Here is a 19,684-nt window from a genome sequence, read left to right on the forward strand (position 1 = left end):
TGTATTGAAAACCTCCAAGAGGTAGAGAGAGCATGTAATTTATTTGGCCAAGAAACTCTAATTTTTCAGACCATCTCAAAGGACTAATGTTCAGCAGAACATCCATTGGGAACACTATTAGAGGGACAGATCAATCATTAAGACACAATATAACAGATGTAAAGCGCCTAACATAGTGCCTAGCACACAGTAGGTGCTCAAAAATTGTGCCTATAGTCTATAATTAGTATCTCACTTTGTTCCCATTTCTGAATAGCATTTCTTCACATTTATTTATATAACCTCTTCTTCTCCCTCACCAGACTCTAGCCCCCTTGGGCTTCCTTTATTTCCACAAGCATGATGAAGTACTTTCCGGCCTCAGGGCCTGTGCACTTTCTGTTTTTTCTGCCTAGAATGCCATTTTCCCCCCCCTCTTCACTTGGATGGTTCTTTCTCATTCATCCATGGGTCTCACATTAATTGTCACTTCCTCAGTGATGTCAGCCTTGTTATTCTTTATCCTATCACCTTACTTGTTTCCTCTCATACTTATCACGAGTAACGACTCCGAAATTTTTTATCTATTGGATATGTGAGCAGTCTTCCCCTACTCAAATGTAGCCTCTAGAGGCCAGAGACCTGGCTTGTTTTTTGTTCCATTTGCACAGTGTCTAACTAGATAATGCAAGAAAAAGACTTGTTGAATAAACGTGTAATAGAGAAGTCTTTCTCTACATAAAGGATATTGAACAACATAATATGCCCCATTTTCAACAGCAGGTTTACAAGAATGCAAATCCATTCTTCAGGTTGTCCTTTGTTATATCAGCCATGATTTTGTTTTTTTTTTTGGTGAGGAAGATTAGCCCTGAGCTAACATCTGTTGCCGAGCCTCCTCTTTTTTCTGAGGAAGATTGGCCCTTGGCCAACATCCGTGCCCATCTTCCTCTACTTTTATATGCGGGACGCCTGCCACAGCATGGCTTGACAAGCAGTGCGTAGGTCCACGCCTGGGATCCAAACCTGTGAACCCCGGGCCACTGAAGCAGAGTGCACAAACCCAACCACTACACCACCGGGCCAGCCCCAACCAAGATTTTTAATTAAAAAAAAATCAAGGATATACTATTAAAATACAGTTTGGGGTTGGGAGTCCTATAGGAAACAAATGAATGGAGTTCAGCTCTGTAGTTTTATGATGGTCTGACTTGATGCAGATAAAGAGCTTAGAGAACCTAGGAGAATAGAAGGTTATCATAGCTCAAACTATCCATTCATGTATTCATTCATTCATTAAACACAGATATGCTAATCACCTACTACACATCCAAACACCATATGTTAGGCACTACGCACTTGAGGCCTTCCCAACCCTTCAATTGGGTTTATATTACCTCACTTTATGTTACATTTATCTTCCCTCGTTTACAAAATCATAAATCCTTTGAGGGGTTTTTATCATAAGTGTAGCAGAAATAGGGGTGTAAATATAAGCACACAAGCTCTACTCTCCTATCCTTTCTCTCACAGCAGGCATGATTAATCAATCTCAGCACTCATGCCCGCTGAGCTTGAATACGGCCTCAAAGTCCCTTTCAACACTCCACTTCAGGCAGCCACTTCCAGTCATCAGTGAGAGCACCAAAAGGAAACCGACGTGCTCCTCTGGGTGGAAGGACGAGCCCACGCATTGGAGTTAGACCACGCTGTATCTGAATCCACATATCAGATGGACAGCCTGTGCCTGTTCACTCTGCCAGATATGGATAGTCCCACCCACTCCGCAGGGTTGTTAGGAGAAGTACATGAGATAATGTATTTGAAACACCTGGCACACAGCGGGTATCCAATAAATGCTAACTATTGGTGTTATTACTTCTACCCCAAGTCAGCCTCACAGAGTGTTTCACAGACAGTGATTGCTTAATAAACTGGGCTGGCATAAACAGAAACCTCGCCAAAGTAACCACCATGGGACACAAAGATCGAAAACCAGGAAAAGGTAACCAAGAACGACTTCTTCCCTCACCAGCCCTCCCCACACACACACACAACATGATACATCCCATTTTCCTCCCGTACTTTTACTAAAAAGTATCCTGGGAGGCAAGGGATGCTCAGAACATTTGTGATTGAAAATCCACAGACCGCATCTTTTGTTCCTAAGTGCTTTTCTTAGCTTGACCTGATTTTGCTCCAGGGGTGAGGATTATAAGATCTCGTGGCATATTTGGGGCGTTTTGGGATTCAGAGTCAAAGGGTAGGTACATCCTTGATCTTAACCACAGATAAGCCAGGGTTTAGGGCTTGTTATTGGATGATTGCCCAATTATAGGATACGAAATGGATCTGTGGATCTGTTATGTGTTTTTCTTCGTACCCACCACCTCTTCCCTCTGAGTTTTAAGACTTCCTTTTAAATATAATAATTAAATGTGGAACATAGCTGTTGGAGATTTGATAGTCTACTTGGCAATATCTTCAAATCAATATTGTGATCCTAAGCAGGGATTATTAAGGTTATTTTGCATCACCAGAGTTAAGTTTCTTTTTTTATTATCCATATCAACACAATATAGTCATTTCATAAATATTAAACACACCCATTCCCTTCTTGGCTTGCTTTCGTGCTAATGAAATTGAGAGCCAGCATGGATAGAGACATTAGGAGGTAATCTATGGTACAGAGAATCCAATAGAAATGAAATGGGGAGAATGCTATTGAAAAAAATCAATTGTGATTAAATTGGTGGACTGGACTTTAAAAACATTGCCTTTGTGTGACATTTCATAATTTCCAGGTAATACTGGAATATGTATTCATGATCTTTTAAATGTATGCAGTTTCTCTTGGCATGTAATTTGGCATTGGCTAAACTCTGAAAACAATACTGAAGATATCGTCCACAAGAAATAAAACCCTGGTGAATTGACAAAGAAAAAGTAATAGTAGCAATTACTTGAGAAAATGTGCCCAGTTATTGTATTGTGACAGCATTCATTCAACAGATTTTTATAGAGCACCTACTATGCACCAGGCACTGTGCTAGGCACTGGGGATACAGTGGGGAACAAGACAGACAAGGTCCCTGGTCTCATGAAGCTGAGATTTTGGTGGGGAAGTTACAAAAAAAACAAGTTAACAAGATGATTCTAGGTAGTGATATGAGCTATGATGAAAATAAATGGTGACCTAATAGAGAAGGATGGTGGTGGGATTCTGTACAGAGGGTGGGCTGCTTTCTGTAGCGAAGGCTTCCCCGAAAAGGTAACAGTTTAGCCAAAACCTAAAGGATGGGAAGGAGCCTGCACTGCAAAGAATTATGGGAAGAGTGTTGCAGGCAGAAGGAAGAAGAAAAGTAAAGTCCCTAAGGTGGAAGAAACCCTGGCTTGTTCAAAAAAGAGAAAAGAGAGCTCACTGTGGTCAAGTGGGTGCGAAAAGCTTGGGCCAGACCATGTAGGACCTTGTAGGCATGTGAGGAGTTTAATTTTTTAATTATTATTGCAATGGAAATGAGCAATGGAAAGCCCGATTGGAGAGTTTTAAGCAGGAAAGTGATGCAATGAAGTTAAGGTGAAGACCCAAATGTCACTACACCCCCAAACTGCCTGATGCCAAATGGAAATTGCAGAAGCAAGGGCACTAGATCTGCAGTTTGGAGATTGGAGTTCTGGTCCTTGTTCTGCCACTTAACTAGCTGTGTTCGCTTACACCCGTCACAACTAGTTAAGTGGCCAGGCTTCATTAGTTTATTCACCAAACATTTACTAATCGTCTACTGTGTGTTCAGGTCTAGATGCTGGGAATAGAGATACATGGAAAAGGATGCAATTCCAGAACTCAAAGAGCTCACAGTCTAGTAGGATAAAATCACAACAGAGTCAGCACATTTATGGATAGATTTGGGTATCCCTGGCTAGGAGGCTATAGTCCCAGGTGATTTTTGTAAGAATTAAATGAGAAAACATATGCTTTGAAAACTGTGGGTAATTTAAAAATGGTAGCTTTTGCTTATAGAAATCAGCATTCTTTCCATTGCAAGTGACAGAAACCCAACTCAAATTGATTAAATTTGAAAAAATTCATTCTCTTAAGTCACTGAAAAGCCCATGGCTTCAGGTATGGCTGGATCTAGGAACTCAAAACAATATCGTCAGAACTAAACTCACTCTCTCCACCTCTCCATTCTGGCTTTCTCTGCAATGGCTTTATTCCATGGCAGGGTTTTCCCCCTGTGGTGGCAAGATGGCTTCCAACAGCTCCAGGTGTATATCCTATCCTCCTAGCAACCTAGCAGTAAGTGATTTTTCTCTCCAACAGTTCAACAACAAAATTATGGACCTAGTTCTTACTGGGGAACTTTCCCAGTCTTGAACCCATCACTGTGGTCAAAATAACACTGAAAAAAAACAACAAAGTTGGATGACCAACACTATCTTATTCCAAAAATTAGAATACACTGGGGGAATAGAATACACTTGTTGGCTTAGGACCAGGTCAAAAGCTCACCCTTGGAGTAGAAGGATGAGATTAGTTCCACCTAAAACATGGATGAGGAATGGTTCCCCCATAAGAAAAATCAGGATGCTTTTGCCCAAAAAAAGAATCAACAGATATTAGGCAAGTAAAAGTAACAGACAGTTATTCAGTACTGTAAGTAAATTAAGGTGACCAGCTAAATACTCTCTGAATTTCCTTCTAGAGCCAACATTCCATAAAGTCACTAACTCATTCAGCAATAGGTATGGAGCACCTACTATGTGGCAGGCACTGAGGACAGAACAATAAACAAAGTAAATGAAATTTGAGTATGTAAACCATACATGGTACATACATATGGAAATAAAATGAAATATTCCAGTTTACATGGAATTAATAATTATATGTCTTGAGATCACATTTGTATCTATAAAGAGGCTATTATAAATGACAGAAACAAAGTTTTCAGTATCATCTTATGTGAATACTTTTTATTATATGTATGTATATAATACTTACATAAGTAAAATAATAATAAATACATGTTTTAAAGAAACAGTACCAGCCTGTGAACCTAGCCACCTCTAAGCTGATGAGCAGAACAAAAATGTTCATAAGGAACAATCTTTTTAAACATGTTTATGCAATGCTTTTGTCAGCTTTTATCAAAGAATTATTTGATTGATGACCTTCTTTGACTTTGAATAGATGCACTAAAATTTTTAAAATAATGCCTCTGAAGAATGTGGCGCTTCCTCCATTCCTTGATAACTACTCAATAAAGGAAACCAAATACCACACACTGCCCTTGTGCAACTTCCAATTATGGACTTCAGGCAATTCAATATTTTGTTAAAATATCAAGAATATCTGAATATTTCAAAGAGCTTCCTTTGGATAATACGTAAGGAATCAAACTGAGGCAGTGCTGCTCCAACAGCTATGAAGTCTATCCCTCCTTTCACATTCTTAAGTCCATCTTGGAGGACTGCCAAGTAAACATGTATTTGTGATCAGTAACTGTGTCCTAAATATTCACTAATATTTTCGAAACAGTATTAACCTGACAAGTTTCATAGATGTGTAACTTTAAGAAAACCCATACCTTTTCCTGGCCCTCAGTTTCATTATTTGTAAAATGCAGAGAATGGACTGACTATAATCACTATGAAGTCACATATACACATATATGTACGTGTATAAACCTATATTCATACACACATACATTGCCAATCTCTGTAGCCCTAGCACCAAGCCGCAGTGCCTAGGATATCGTACATACTCAATAAATACTCATTCAATGAGTAAGCCATTTAAAGAATTATCAATGATTCCCAAAAATGCAAATCCATGTTCTCATTTTCAACTAATCTAAAGCAAAAAAAAAAGAGAAAGAAAAAAAATAAGGACGGTGGAATGAGTCTTTCATGAAGCTAACTTCATTTGCTTTAGGAATTGTATTTTATTTTGAGAACTATTTCTTACCTAAATTTTTGGGGTTAAAATGCCCATATCATTTATGAAATGATGGTGATAGTATTTAGTAGTGACTTTTTACATAATTTCCTTTCTTGGCAAAGTTGAAAATTAGCACAATATGTTGGTCCCCTGGTTCTCCTTTTTTGTTTTTTTTGTTTTTTTTTTTTAATTTTTAGCCATCTTTGAAGCCCAAAGTGTGGTAAACCAAAGGCAAAATAATTCCTGAAGTTCCCTCCAGCTCCGAAATTCTATAAGATGAACTTTTCTCACTGGGTGGTTTGAACCGAATAACTACGTCCAGGGCGTGATTCAGCACCATGGCCAGATCTCCAAGGTGTGGGCCCATCACCTTGGACAAAGGGCTGGATTTCAATGAGTAAGATACAGTTTCTGTTTAGAGCATGGCAGTCTTCGTGCACGTACACAACTCCAGGCCTAATACCTAAATTAATGAGTTTAAGTCTCCATTTAATGAAATATTCAGATTATGATTACACTTAGTTTCATTAACTGCATTCTCAGACTAATGGGATGGGATTTCCTTTTCAACTTGTAATTAACTTTAGTGAGAATTCTTAGTGGGATTTTTCAGGCAGCTTCCTAATACCTTATTATAAATTATTTTAATATATGTATTATGGTTTTAAACTATGTTGCTTAATTTTATATTGGCTGTTATTTTTAAAAGAAGAAAAATTTCAATGCTAATCTTCAAGAACGGCAGAGTACCCTGAAAAGAATCTGTATTCAACTCCTAACAGCTGACCCTGAAGTTTTGGTCTTCCCATGTCAGATATGGCATTTTTATTTTCCCACCAAAAGCAGTGTGACCCTAGCCAATCAAAATCCTCTTCTCCCTTTATACAATTTGTATAAAACTAATCAGACCTGCAAGAAAGATCTATATTCTAAGACTGATGGTCCTCCTCTCAATCAAGGGTGAGAAAAGTCAGTACATGAAAATTTTCTGCTTCCTTTCACTCTGATTCGTGGAAAGTTGTTGGGAGTATTTCTCTCTCCAGACAAAATATCAACCTCTCAGGAAAATATCCTAATCTCTCTTCCCTCTCCTTCAGCCCCGATATTTTGAGGAGGCCTCCTGCATGCTCCCACAGCATACTGTACTTGTTCCTATCATGCTGCTTTGCAAGCACCTGCTTACTCTCCCATATCCCCCAGCATCAGAAGCTCCAAGAGGATATTTGCCATTTTTGTCTCAGTCATCCTTGTACCTCCAATTCCTAGCACATTTACTGACACATAGCAGGATTTTATAAATATCAGTTGAATGTTGATTGATTAAATGGAAATATCAATGACAGGAAAGCAAGCAATTAGCTAAAATCTGAGTCCTCCAGGACAGAAATGGTGACTTTATCTCAGCTGGCTCACTTTCAAACATGAGTGTAGTCTAATACAGTGATTCTTAGCAGGAATGAATAAATAAGAAGAAAGAGAAGAGATGTAATCTGGTACATCACCCAGTGCGGGTCCTTGGAAAAGTATGAGAAAGATCATGAATAGAGTTCATGTTTGAACCCATATCTAGGGTCTGAACTCCTTACCAAATATCTCTGTGGCTTTGGGCAGGTTACTTAAACTCTCTGAGCCACAGTTTCTCATCTATAATATGTGAGTGCAATACCTATCTCGGTTATTTTATGGAGTTGATGTGAGAAGTAAAATGCATGCAAGTGGTAGGCACAGAACAAAGGTTATTCTGTTTTATTATTACTCTTTTTTTATCCATACTAAGTGTCAACCACACAGTAGGCATTTTGCATCATTTAACCCCAATATGTAAATAGAAATGTTCTCCCAAAGGAACTGTGTCCAAAGATAGGCTTTCCCTGGTATGGAAGGAACAAAACTTGGCATCTTTTAAACTAAACCAGACACTGTGATAAGCACTTAGACTTTCTTTACAAAGAGTCCTACAGCTGGTTGGAAGCACTCTGGAAAGGCAATGTAAATCTAATTAGGCAAAGCCATGTGGCCGGCATTAGTATCAATTTTTGAAAAACGCCCAAGAGATGACTTACAAAAAGTGGTGATTCTTTTCTTTTAAGGGCTCTGTTTCTCTGTTGCTTGCACACGTGCACACACACACACATACACACACACACCCTCACACATACACGCAAGCTAATTTCCAAGTGGAAATATAAGACAAGTTTGGGGCCATACAGATTCCTACTGGCCTGGTCTGCCAGTGTTAACAAAATATTAAAATCAATATTCCTAACAGAACAAAAGCCCCTGTGTTTTAATGAGAATAGAAGAAAAACATAAGACGGGAAAAATGGCTAAGAATGGGACAGCTGCTCCATCCAAGCTACTTCCTTGGGAAGGAATTGACAGTTTCTTCAGTTCTCATTTGCATCAAAAACATTAGTAGTAACAAACACACGCACACACGCAAATTGTGTTATCAACTGGCACGCAGAGCGAAAACATTTTCACTGTGAAGAAAACTGCACAATGAATTCATGCTGATGAGTGTCATTGTCCCCTAGCGAACGGACCACTTTCGCACTAATGTTCACTCATTCAACAAATAATAATAGTAACAACCAACATTTTTGTTACTAGGCATTATGCTAAGTTCTTTGTATATGTTAATTTGTTTAATCCTCACAACAATCTTGTAAGGTAGATATTATTTTACTCCTTTTATAGAATGGGAAACTGAGGTTCAGAGAATTAAATTAATTTTTCTAAGATTGCACAGCTAATAGGTGACAAAGCAGATATCCAGTCCAGTTATGTCTACCTCCCAAGCCCATATCCCCTACTCCCTCATTGCACTCTCTCAAAGGCATATTAGCTGTGTTTAGTGAGCTTCATCCACATGTCAGAGACTCACCTATAATACTGAATACTTCAAGAGAAAACCAGAACACTTGACCTAAAACCACACAAAGTCAATTCAGGCTACTGTACTGAAACTACAAGTGTTTTTAGCTGAGCCAGTATAGATCCACCCTCTGACTCTTATTAACTCTACAATTTACTGACCTGTGTGTCAAAACCATTACAGTCATAGATCTTAGATGGAACAGCCAGACTGCCCAAGTGTGGAAAGGAATTTAGGTTTCAAAAACAAGAGTGTTGGCAGCTGTGGCTTCATAGAAGAGAGTTAAAGCTTCACATGAGTTGAAATTAGCCAAGTTCCCTCAAAAACCAAAATCCCAAGGCTCCTGCTAATGGGTTTCACTGGGCTTCTTATGGAGCTTGGGCTAGAGATTCATTCACTGATGCCTGTATTGTTCATTCAACAAACATCTATTGAACACTGTAATTTCTTAGCACTGGAGATACAAGGGTGAATAAAACTAACGCCATCCCTGCTCCCACCCCAAGAAAGCTTAAAACAGCTATCTCTCCTCCACTTCTCAAGCATGGCCTTCTTGGAGAACCTGCCCCACTACAGTCCTGAGAAGGAGCCCTAAGATATTCTCCACCCCACCCAACTGATTGAACCAGAGTCAGACAGGTGATCCAGGGGAAGCCAGGCCATTGGCTGGTCAGAAACCAATCACATTTTCTCTCTCTGGATAATGTGAACTGAGAGACACAGTGATTGAGAGCATGGGAACAGGCAACACAGCGATGCTTTACTGGCCCACCTACTGGAATCCCTGAGGTGATCCTGATTCCCACCCTTCCTGAGCCTGGATATTCACCAGAAGATAACCCGTGTGCGTGCACTAAAGTTCAGGCTATGGAGTCAGACAGATCTGAGTTTAAATCCTGGCTGCTCTATTTATTAACTATGACATCATGGACAAGTTCTTTAATTTTTAATTTTATTGTGGATATTTTCAAATACACACAAAGACAGAGAGAACAGAATAATGAACCCCCATGTATTTGGTTATTTTCCACATTTTGTTTCATCTACCATCCCCCACAATTTTATATTTTCCTGATGATTTTTAAAGTAAATCTCAGGCATCACGTTAGATGAGTTCCTTCGTTTCCATCAGTCTCAGTTTTCTCCTTCATAAAACAGGAATAATGATACCTCTTCTATAGGCTTTTTCATGTGTTGAACAAAAGTTTATGGCACTGCTGCCATGAGCCAGCCCAGTTCCTTCTACGAGGGTGCAGCTGTGACAATACAAAGCATTTGCTCTCGTGGAGTTTACATTGTAGTGGAAGAGGAATAAAGAATGAGTAAGATAATTTCAGATAGAACAGAAGTTATGAAGAAAATAATGGGGAACAGTAGGTGACATGGGGGCCAGAGGTAGACAAGGAAGTCCTCTCTAATGAGATGGCAATGGGAATAAGATGTGAAAAGGAAGAGGCCTGGGAGTGGTGGGCTGTAGGCAGAAAGCACAGCAAGTGCAAAGGCCCTGAAGCAGAAATGAGCCAGCCTGATTGAGGGTTGTTTTGAGTATGAAATGAGTTACTACATTCAAAGCATTTAGCACAATGCCTGGCACACAGCCAGTACTTAAGAAATGGTAGTTATTATTCCTCCTAAGGGAGGACTCGTCACAAAACAGTACATTGGAGTGTATTTTGGAAACAGCTCTCTCTCCTAGAATGCCAATTTGTGTGTGTGTGTGTGATGAAGATCAGCCCTGAGCTAACATCCATGCTAATCCTCCTCTTTTTGCTGAGGAAGACCGGCTCTGAGCTAACATCTATTGCCAATCCTCCTCCTTTTTTTTCCCCAAAGCCCCAGGAGATAGTTGTGTGTCATAGTTGCACATCCTTCTAGTTGCTGTATGTGGGACGCGGCCTCAGCATGGCAGGAGAAGCGGTGCATCTGGGATCCGAACCCAGGCCGCCAGTAGCAGAGCGCGCGCACCCAACCGCTAAGCCACGGGGCCGGCCCTAGAGTGCCAATTGATCTTTCAGGTCACTTAGCATATCCTTTAACAAAGTCTACCCCTGTGGGAAGACTTCCCCATTCTGTAAGCACTGTACCACAAGGAGAAGTCATGGAGTGTAGTGGTTAAAAACACAAACCTTGGAGTCTGACTGGCCCCATTTACATTCTAGCTCCACATTTCATAGTTGTATGAACTTTGGACAAGCCATTTAACCTCTCTGAGCCTCAGTTTCCCCATCCTTATGATGGTGAAAATAATAGTACCAACTTAATAAGGTCTTGAGGATTCAACGTGTTGGGGATTTAGAATGCTATCTGTGTGAGTTACCGTTAATATTACACCATCTCACGTATTTTTTACTCCTATACACTCGTATCTATACTTGCCTTTTTGCCTGCCCTGGTCAGGAAATTCCCCCAAATTTTTCTTAAATATTTGGGAATATCCCTACCAGTATCTCCAAAAGTCAAGTATAGGACATTCCAGGTGCCATATGCACAAGTGAATGGAAATCCATTCGGCCCTAGACATGGGCTGTACAACCTCTTCAAAAACTAAACCACGAATCCACTTTTCATCTGGTTCCTTGTAAATCCACTTGGGAATGTCCTGGGGGAGCAGCGGGTGGGGTGAGGCTGGCATAGGAGCCTGGTCTTCCTGATGGATTCTGTGTCCTGAAACATCAAGTCAGTATTTCTCCTCAGTTTGGGATGAGATCTAACTTGCTCAGATTATGCTATAAAATAAATAGTGTAACATCAACCCAATTCCACCGCGGGGCTGCATGTTTGTATGGAACCTGAGGGCATTTTGTCCCATGAGTATATGTGGCAGAAGTCAGGACAGTGACTGGTTCCATTCCAACACCGACCAGGTGAATAATTTTATGTGGATGTTTTTATAGACCCCAGGAGACACTTTTTACACTGTGGCAATAAAGGCTTTGTAATTGCTGCCAACTTATTTAGCATTGTTTTCAGTCTTTACCACATCATTAAACAATCCTGCACAACCAAAATTTTACTATCAAGTTTGCTGTACTAGATACAATGTAGTATCCTGGATCAGATCCTGGAACAGAAACAGGAGATTAGTGCAGAAACTAGTGAGATTCAAACAATATCTACAGTTTAGCTAAAAATAATGTAAAAAATAATGTTGATTTCTTAGTTTTGACGGGTGTACCACAGTAATGTCAGATGCTAACATTAGGCGAAGGTGGGTGAGGAGCATACAGAACTCTGTGTACTATCTTTGCAACTTTTCTGTAAACATAAAATTATTCCAAAATTAAAAGTTTATTTCCAAAAAAGTGTGCGGTTAACACAAACGAGTTGAGAAATGTTGATCCAAGTCGTAACCTTGTACCCACAGCCCCTCGCTCACATCTCCCATCCTTAAGACTAAAGGGAGCTTGTATTTACCCTGCACTCCCAAAAGGGATGGAGGGTGTCATTGCAGGCAGGGAGGCTGGGATGGGGGAGACAGATCACGTTCACAGCACTTGAGGACAAAATGCGCCATCAAAAGCAAACTATAATTATACAGAAGCCGAGAAGCATTTGCAGAAAACCACTCTCTCATCTGAATCTACATCCTGTTAATCAAAGAGGTCTAGGCCCTTCTGATTATCAGACTAAATATTTTTAGGCAGTATCACTGAATGCCTGGAAAGAACATGAACGGCATCAGCTGAAGAAAAATCCATCTTCAGATAAAAAGGCAAGTCCTTCATATCACCGGAAAAATCAACCAGAGAAATTTATAAAGAAAAGTTGGCGAAAATGTCCCCGTATTGAAGCTTTCTCCTCTCTATCTACCTTCTCCCTAGTCCTTCTCCACTCCCATCCTTCCAGATATCCAGATTTCTACACTGACTGTTGATTTCTCTTAGTATTTGACCAAAGCACAAGGGAAAGATCAGAAGGTGATCTAGCATTAGTATTAAGATAAGGAGAGAGAAATAGATGGAGACAATCATTCTCTGAAACCAATGTCAAGTGGATCATTGAATAGAAATGAAAATGACATTCAAGTTGGGACTATTGAATTCCTAGTCAAATCTGGTAACTTGAATGTTTAGTGAACACCCTAAAAATGGCAAGATGTACCCCTTCTTAATGTATCACAGACAGATGCATCTTTCTTTCCATTTTTTGTAGTGGCAAATCTTTGTAGCTCCATAATGTCCAGAAAAGGGTTTTATATTCAATAGGTGCATTCTAATTCTGGCACCAAGAGCTGTTTAACTTTCCAGTTATCAGACTGGATTCCTTCTCTCCTAGTTCCCTATCCGTCAAGGTGGGCTGTGGTGATGGCTTGGCTTCTTAAATCCCTAATAACTGATAAATATCAGTAACCTAGTCCTATCCTCTCAATGAATCCCCTAAATCATTCCTTCTTCTGAACAGGCAAATTTTTCCCTGTGTCTATAATATATAAATAGCTCCTATAAATCAATAAAAAGACAAGTCATTACAAGCAAACTTATTATTACTACCGACCACTGAATTAATTTGTTATATAAATTAAACTTATTAATGTAGACGTGTGGAAAAGCTGTATGCTTCTTATTTTCCAGGTAGTCCCAAGAATGCCAGGAAGTAAGGATTGGACCAATCTAGCAGGATTATATGAAATTAATATCTGCGGTAATTCTTGCGAGAAGGTGATGTTTGTGACATTACACCTGGAATTCTCCCCTGTAGTTTACCAGGAATGCTCTGGTGTAATTCCACCCAGTAGAGCATTACAAGACATTTTTTTTCTTGGTATAAAAGATCACTGATTACTAAGACACAAATATAGACTAAAAGCACGAATCACAAATAAACCAAATTAACCTGTCACAAGAGACTTCTGGATTACTTGGTACCTGGAATCCATCTCCAAGAAGTAATTTATTTTCAGTATACCTTTAAACAAAAGTCCCTTATTCAAACAAGCTTCGTTAATGCTCCCTGCTCTTTTGCCTGATGGAATGACAAAACTTGGGTGACTTCATTAAGTTTGTTATTCCACTTGAGTGCTGATTCAAAATCATCCTAAAAATTGAAACTTCAAATGAGAAACTAGTTAACAGTCACCATTTATAGCCAGGGACTCAGCACCATTTCAGCCTTCTCGACTCCATGATCACATTCAATCACTTATGACGTTTGGGACCCACATACGTCTAGGTTCAACTTATCTCCCAGCGCCAGCTGAATGAGAATGTGCTAATTTCCATCAAAGCCAGAAGTGGACACAGCAATTGGGGTGTCAGAGTCGGTATGACTGATTCTATCTTTCGGGGCTGTGAGATTTGGTCATAAAGCTTCCACTTGCTGCTGTATTTTTCTCTAAAATATGGCTATTTCTCGCACCATTTTATGATCCAGTTCCTAAATAAATAATGTGGAATTACTTACTACAATGAAACTTAAGACCTTCCACTTGGTAGCCCATTTTCAAACCGTGTAAACATTGACTTTGTGAACATACTGCCACATTTCCAAGGCCGTGAAAAATTATCACCACGTGGAAACAGAGAATTTACATCACCGATGTCAAATTCCACAAGCTTATTCCTCTACCTGTCAAGCGTAAAAATTTGCAAGCAAACAGTCAAAAACTATGATTCAGCAAATAAAACACCAATGCATCTCCTGGAGGAGCTTCAGCAAAGGCGACCCAGACTGAAAAATGTGCAACGCCAGAACTGTTTCTGTTGTTAAGAACCTCCAGCCACAACTAATGCATCCTTTAAATTGTCTGGCTTTTGTTATTTTAAACCAAGCCCTCCACATTACTTTAATGTGGGGGTTACTTGAAAACGTAATTGCTAGGAATAACCACGGTAGTACACGGTTGTCAAAAGCTAAACAATCTTGTTTTTCCCCACTCCCATTAGTCAGTGCATCAGCTCCATAATGTATGTTGTATATACAGATCTTTAAAAGGAAAGCAAATCTTTGGGAACACACCAAGATCCCCAAGTATGCTCTATCCACTAAAAAATACCTATTGAAACACAACGGTAAATGCAGCTCTTTTTTCATGGCAGCACAATGGAACGGAATTTGCTATTGTTGAATCACACGTACACACCGCAAACCAACAAAACCACAAGTCAACACACACGTGCAGAGTACTTTGTGGATTATTTTTATGAAACTCTAGTTTTATGAAAAATAGATCTAGTTCTTCTAACCTAGGATCTGTTCATTGAAAACAGTATGAAACCTAAAAGTCACAAACGGTCCACCTCAGGAGGCAGACAAATAAGCAAATGGACCATTGGTTAACAGATGACCCAATCAAGCTGAACCAACAAAATGGGTTATTGGCTAACAGATTAACTATTTAAGATGAACCAACCAAGTAATCCATTGGTTAACAAAGTACCCAACCCTGATGAACCAACCAAGAGGGCCATTAGTTAACAGATCCACCAAGATGAACCAACCAAGTGGTCTACTAGTTAACAGAAGAACCAACCATAAGAAACCAATCAAGTGAATCATTCTTTAACAGAGAAACTAACCAAGTGGAATCCAATGACTCCAAATGCAGCTTCATCCAGGAGAGATGGAATAAAACTTCTAATTAGACAACTAAAGAAGCTCTTAATGAACCCACACACACACCATGAAATCTGGAAGTGTGACCCCTGCCTGGGTCACCATGCAGGACTGGAAAAGCATCGTGCGGCTGTACTTACGAAGATTATTTATGGGGGTTCTGGTGTCCATGTTCTCGTAATGCTGGACATGGACCACGATGTTGAGGTCTCTCTCCATGTGGTCAGTGTTGCAGTGGCCCTGTGGCCTCATGACATCCGCGAGGGCCCTGAAAGGAGAAAGAATTTAAATCTGTTCATTCAAAACAATGATTGGCACATCCTGTGCTGCAAGCACTGAGCTTATGAACAAAAGACAAGGCCTTTTACTCCACGGAGCCGCCATTCTAGTTGGCGGTGGGGAGTCGGGGAGAGAAAAAATATAAGTAAGTAAGATCACTGCAATTAGAGGTTATATAAGGACTTCATGCAGAACAGTTCACCTGCTTGTCACAACAGCCATGTAATAGCAGTGTTACCTATCCCATTGAGTTGTTGGGAGGATTAAGTGATGAATATATGTAATTGTCTGCACCCCATAGATTTAGTCCCCCCAGATATCTAACACTAGATACCAACACTTCATGTACAGCAATGGCCCACTATTAGCAACAAACAACAATCATTGTGTACTTACCATAAGCCAGGCACTATGCTAATCACGTTACATGCCTTAATTCAACTAAGCAGCATACAGACACCTTATGAGGATTATCACTCCTTCTTTGCAGATGAGTAAACAAAGGCTCAGAGAGGTGAATTAACCTGCTCAAGGTCACACAGCCAGTAAGCTGTAGCACAGGAATTTGAACGAGAGTCTGTACTCACAGCTGTGTGCATTGGGTTTCCTGTACTATGGAGGATTTGGTGTGATCTGTCCACACCCCATGCTGGTGCCCCTCTTAATCAGTAGCTGGGGATGGAGGGAAAGCATAGAACCTGGGTCACCAACTGTGTTTCAGGCCCTTTCCATTTATCATCATGTTTAATCCCCTTGACAACACTCACTCAAGTTGAATCACACGTGCACACCGCAAACCGACAAAATCACAAGTCAACACACACACGCACGCATGCACACACACACAGAGTAGTTTGTGGATTATTTTTACAAAACTCTAATTTTATGAAAAGTAGATCTAATTCTTCTGAACTAGGATCTATTAACTGAAAACAGCATGAAACCTAAAAGTCACAACTGGTCCACCTCAGGAGGCAGACAAATAAGTGAATGGACCATTGGTTAACAGATGACTCAATCAAGATGACCCAACAACATGGGTTCTCAGTATTATTTTGCAAATAAGGAAAGAAGTTGAGAGGTGTTAAGTGACTGTATTAGTTTCCCAGGGCTGCTGTAACAAAGTACCACAAACTAAAGAGCTTAAAACAACAGAAATGTATTGTCTCACAGTTCTGGAGGCTAGAAGTCCAAAGTCAAGATGTTAGCAGGGCCACGCTACCTCTGAAACCTATTGGGGCATCCTTCCTTGCCTCTTCCTGGCTTCTGGTGGGTATGGTGGAAATCTCTGGTATTCACTGGTTTGCAGCTTCATCACTCCCATCTCTGCCTCCATCTTCACACAGTGCTCTCCCTGTGTCTCTCTCTTCACATGGAAATCTTTCAAGGACACCGGTCATATTGGATTAGGGGCCCACTCTTCTCCAGTATGACCTCATCTTAACTAATTACATCTGCCATGAGCCTATTTCTAAATAAAGTCACATTCTGAGGGCCACAAGGTTAGGACTTTAACATATTTTTTGTGGGGGACACAATTTACCTATAACAGCGACCTTCACAATTACATGTAAACTTAGGAAAGATGCTCAGTGTTTGCATATAGAAGAGAGCAGAGATAACTGTCAAACAGATATCACACCTAAAGTTGGACCTCACCAACATGTTTTTTTCTCTTTATCTACCTTCCATTATGTGTTTATTTAGATATATGATTACCCTTGAAAGATATATAATATTGTAGGTATTATTGTAGATGTATGTATCTTTGACATAAGTGGTGTTTTGACCATAAACCTCATTCTGTTTCTTCCTTTGTTTGCACAACCTGAGAGCTAGCCATGTTGCTGAAAGTGAATCTCTTTCCTTTCTTGCAACTGCCGCATAGCATTCCAACACATGCAGCCCCCAGATTTCACTTGCTGCAGAGATGAGAGTCTCAATATGCAACACCCAATATGGCGGAGGAACTGACCAATCAGAATGAATGCCAGCCAGAAACATCCAGTTGTTTCATTGCAAACCAGCAGAAGATCAGCCCGGCTTATCCATCTCCCTAATTAGCGACATCTAGACGGTCACCATTCCCTGCCCCTATAAACAACGCTGCCAATACACGTCTTCATACATGCCCCTTCTTGGACCAAGGAGACTTCTCCAGGGTACACACCCACAAGTGATGCTGCTGTGTTTTAGGCTATATCAAGATGCTCTTAACTTACCAGAACCCTCTGAATCCACATCAAGGGAGACAGAGAAGGAAGATGAGCTATTTGGGTGAGGCCCACATATACCACCTAAGAACTCAACGGACCTAGCCTGTCTGCTGATATTTACCCCACTACAGCAATGATTCTCAAAACAGTGGTCTGCCAACCAGTGGCAGGAGCATCACCTGACAACTGGTTAAAATGCAAAATTTCAGACCCATCCAGATGTACTGACTCAGAAACTCCAAGGATGGGGCCCAGCCATCTCTGTTTTCACAGGCCCTCCATGTGAGTCTGCTGCACATTCAAGCTTGAGACTGTACTAGGGTAAAAGAAGCCCTGAGCTCATGGGACAATGGGCCAAGGACCACAGCTGGTGAGAAGTTTCAGATGTTGAGACACAGGTCAACACAGCAAGAGTCCCACATGAATTAGAGGAGAAGATTGAGTCTGCTAAGAGACAAGAGAATAACAGCAGCTCCCATTCGTTCATTCATTCATCCACTCAACAAATATTTATTGCCTACTATGTGCCAGGCACTACTCAAGGCCCTGGGAATACAGCAGTGTATACGATGGACAAGATTCCTGCCTTCATGAAGCTTATATTCTAGGGAAGAGGATAAAAAAGTGTACATGTTAAATAAACAAGCAAGGGCTGCAAAAATGAAATAAATAAAAGTATGACATGCTCAAGAAAGACTGGTGCATAGCAGCATTATTCACAATAATCAAAAAGTGGAAACAACCCAAATCAACTGAGGAATAGATAAACAAAATGTGTTATATGGGATGGAATATTATGCAGCCATGAAAAGGAAGAAAGTACAGATACATGCTACAACATGAATGGAACTTGGAAACATCATGCTCAGTGAAAGAAGCCAGGCACAAAAAGGCACATATTGTATGATTCCATTTATATGAAATATTCAGAATAGGCAGATCCATAGAGACAGAAAGTAGACTAGTAGTTGCCAGGGACCAGGAAAATGGGGAGTGACTGTTTCATATATATGGTGTTTCTATTTGGGATAATGAAAATTTTCTGGAATTAGATAGTGGTGATGGTGATATACTAAAAAGCACTCCATTGTTCACATTAAAATGGTCAAGATGGTAGATTCTTTAACAGAAATGTGAAGTGACTGCTAATGAGCAAGGGGTTTCTTTTTACAGGGATGTAAATGTCCTGGAATTAGATACTGGTGATAGTTGCTCAACTTTGTGAATATACTAAAAACCACTGAATTGCATACTTTTAAAAAAATTTCTAAATAAACTGAGAGAGAGAGAGAGAGGTAGGGTGATCAGGAAAAGCCTTCCTGAGGAGGTGACATTTGAGTTGAGCCCTGAACGATGAGGAGTTGGTCACGTAAAGATGATAGAAAGAACATTCCCAGCAGAGGGAGCAGCAAGTGCAAAGGCCCTGAGGCAGGAAAGAGTTCAGATATTTGAAGGACAAGCAAGAAGGCCAATTAAGCTGGGAAACCGCAAACAAGGAGGGGAGTATTCCAAGGTGAGGATTATCATACCCATTTTACAGAGCAAAAAACTGCTCATGTTAACCCAGCTAATGAGCGGAGGGGCTGAGATACAAACCTGAGTGTCTTTGAAATCTGAGCTCAGGCTCTTTCCCACCTCTGTGCAGTAAGGACAGTCTGAAACTCAAAGGGGCTGCATGGAAGGAAAGTTTGAGGCAAAGGGCAGAAGCCTTCCAAACCTAATTTGTCTTTTTCACTAAACAGGTTCTTCACCACGAGCTCCAGGGGATCCCCGAGCCCCTCTGGAATTGAATGAAAATTTTGCTTGTGCATTTTTCTCAAGCAAGAAGCTATAGCTTTC

General features: G+C 40.3%; 1 protein-coding gene across 1 annotated transcript in view; it reads right to left on the reverse strand.

The window, feature by feature from the left end:
* SHISA9 (shisa family member 9) overlaps positions 1-19,684 on the reverse strand; it is a 271,671-nt gene that overhangs the window by 242,621 nt on the left and 9,366 nt on the right. The window contains exon 2 of the mRNA XM_058570027.1: positions 15,491-15,618. Coding sequence (XP_058426010.1) covers positions 15,491-15,618 — 128 coding nt within the window. The remainder of the gene's footprint in view (positions 1-15,490; positions 15,619-19,684) is intronic.

The sequence above is a fragment of the Diceros bicornis genome, chromosome 26 (assembly GCF_020826845.1).
Source record: "Diceros bicornis minor isolate mBicDic1 chromosome 26, mDicBic1.mat.cur, whole genome shotgun sequence".
Lineage (NCBI taxonomy): Eukaryota > Metazoa > Chordata > Mammalia > Perissodactyla > Rhinocerotidae > Diceros > Diceros bicornis.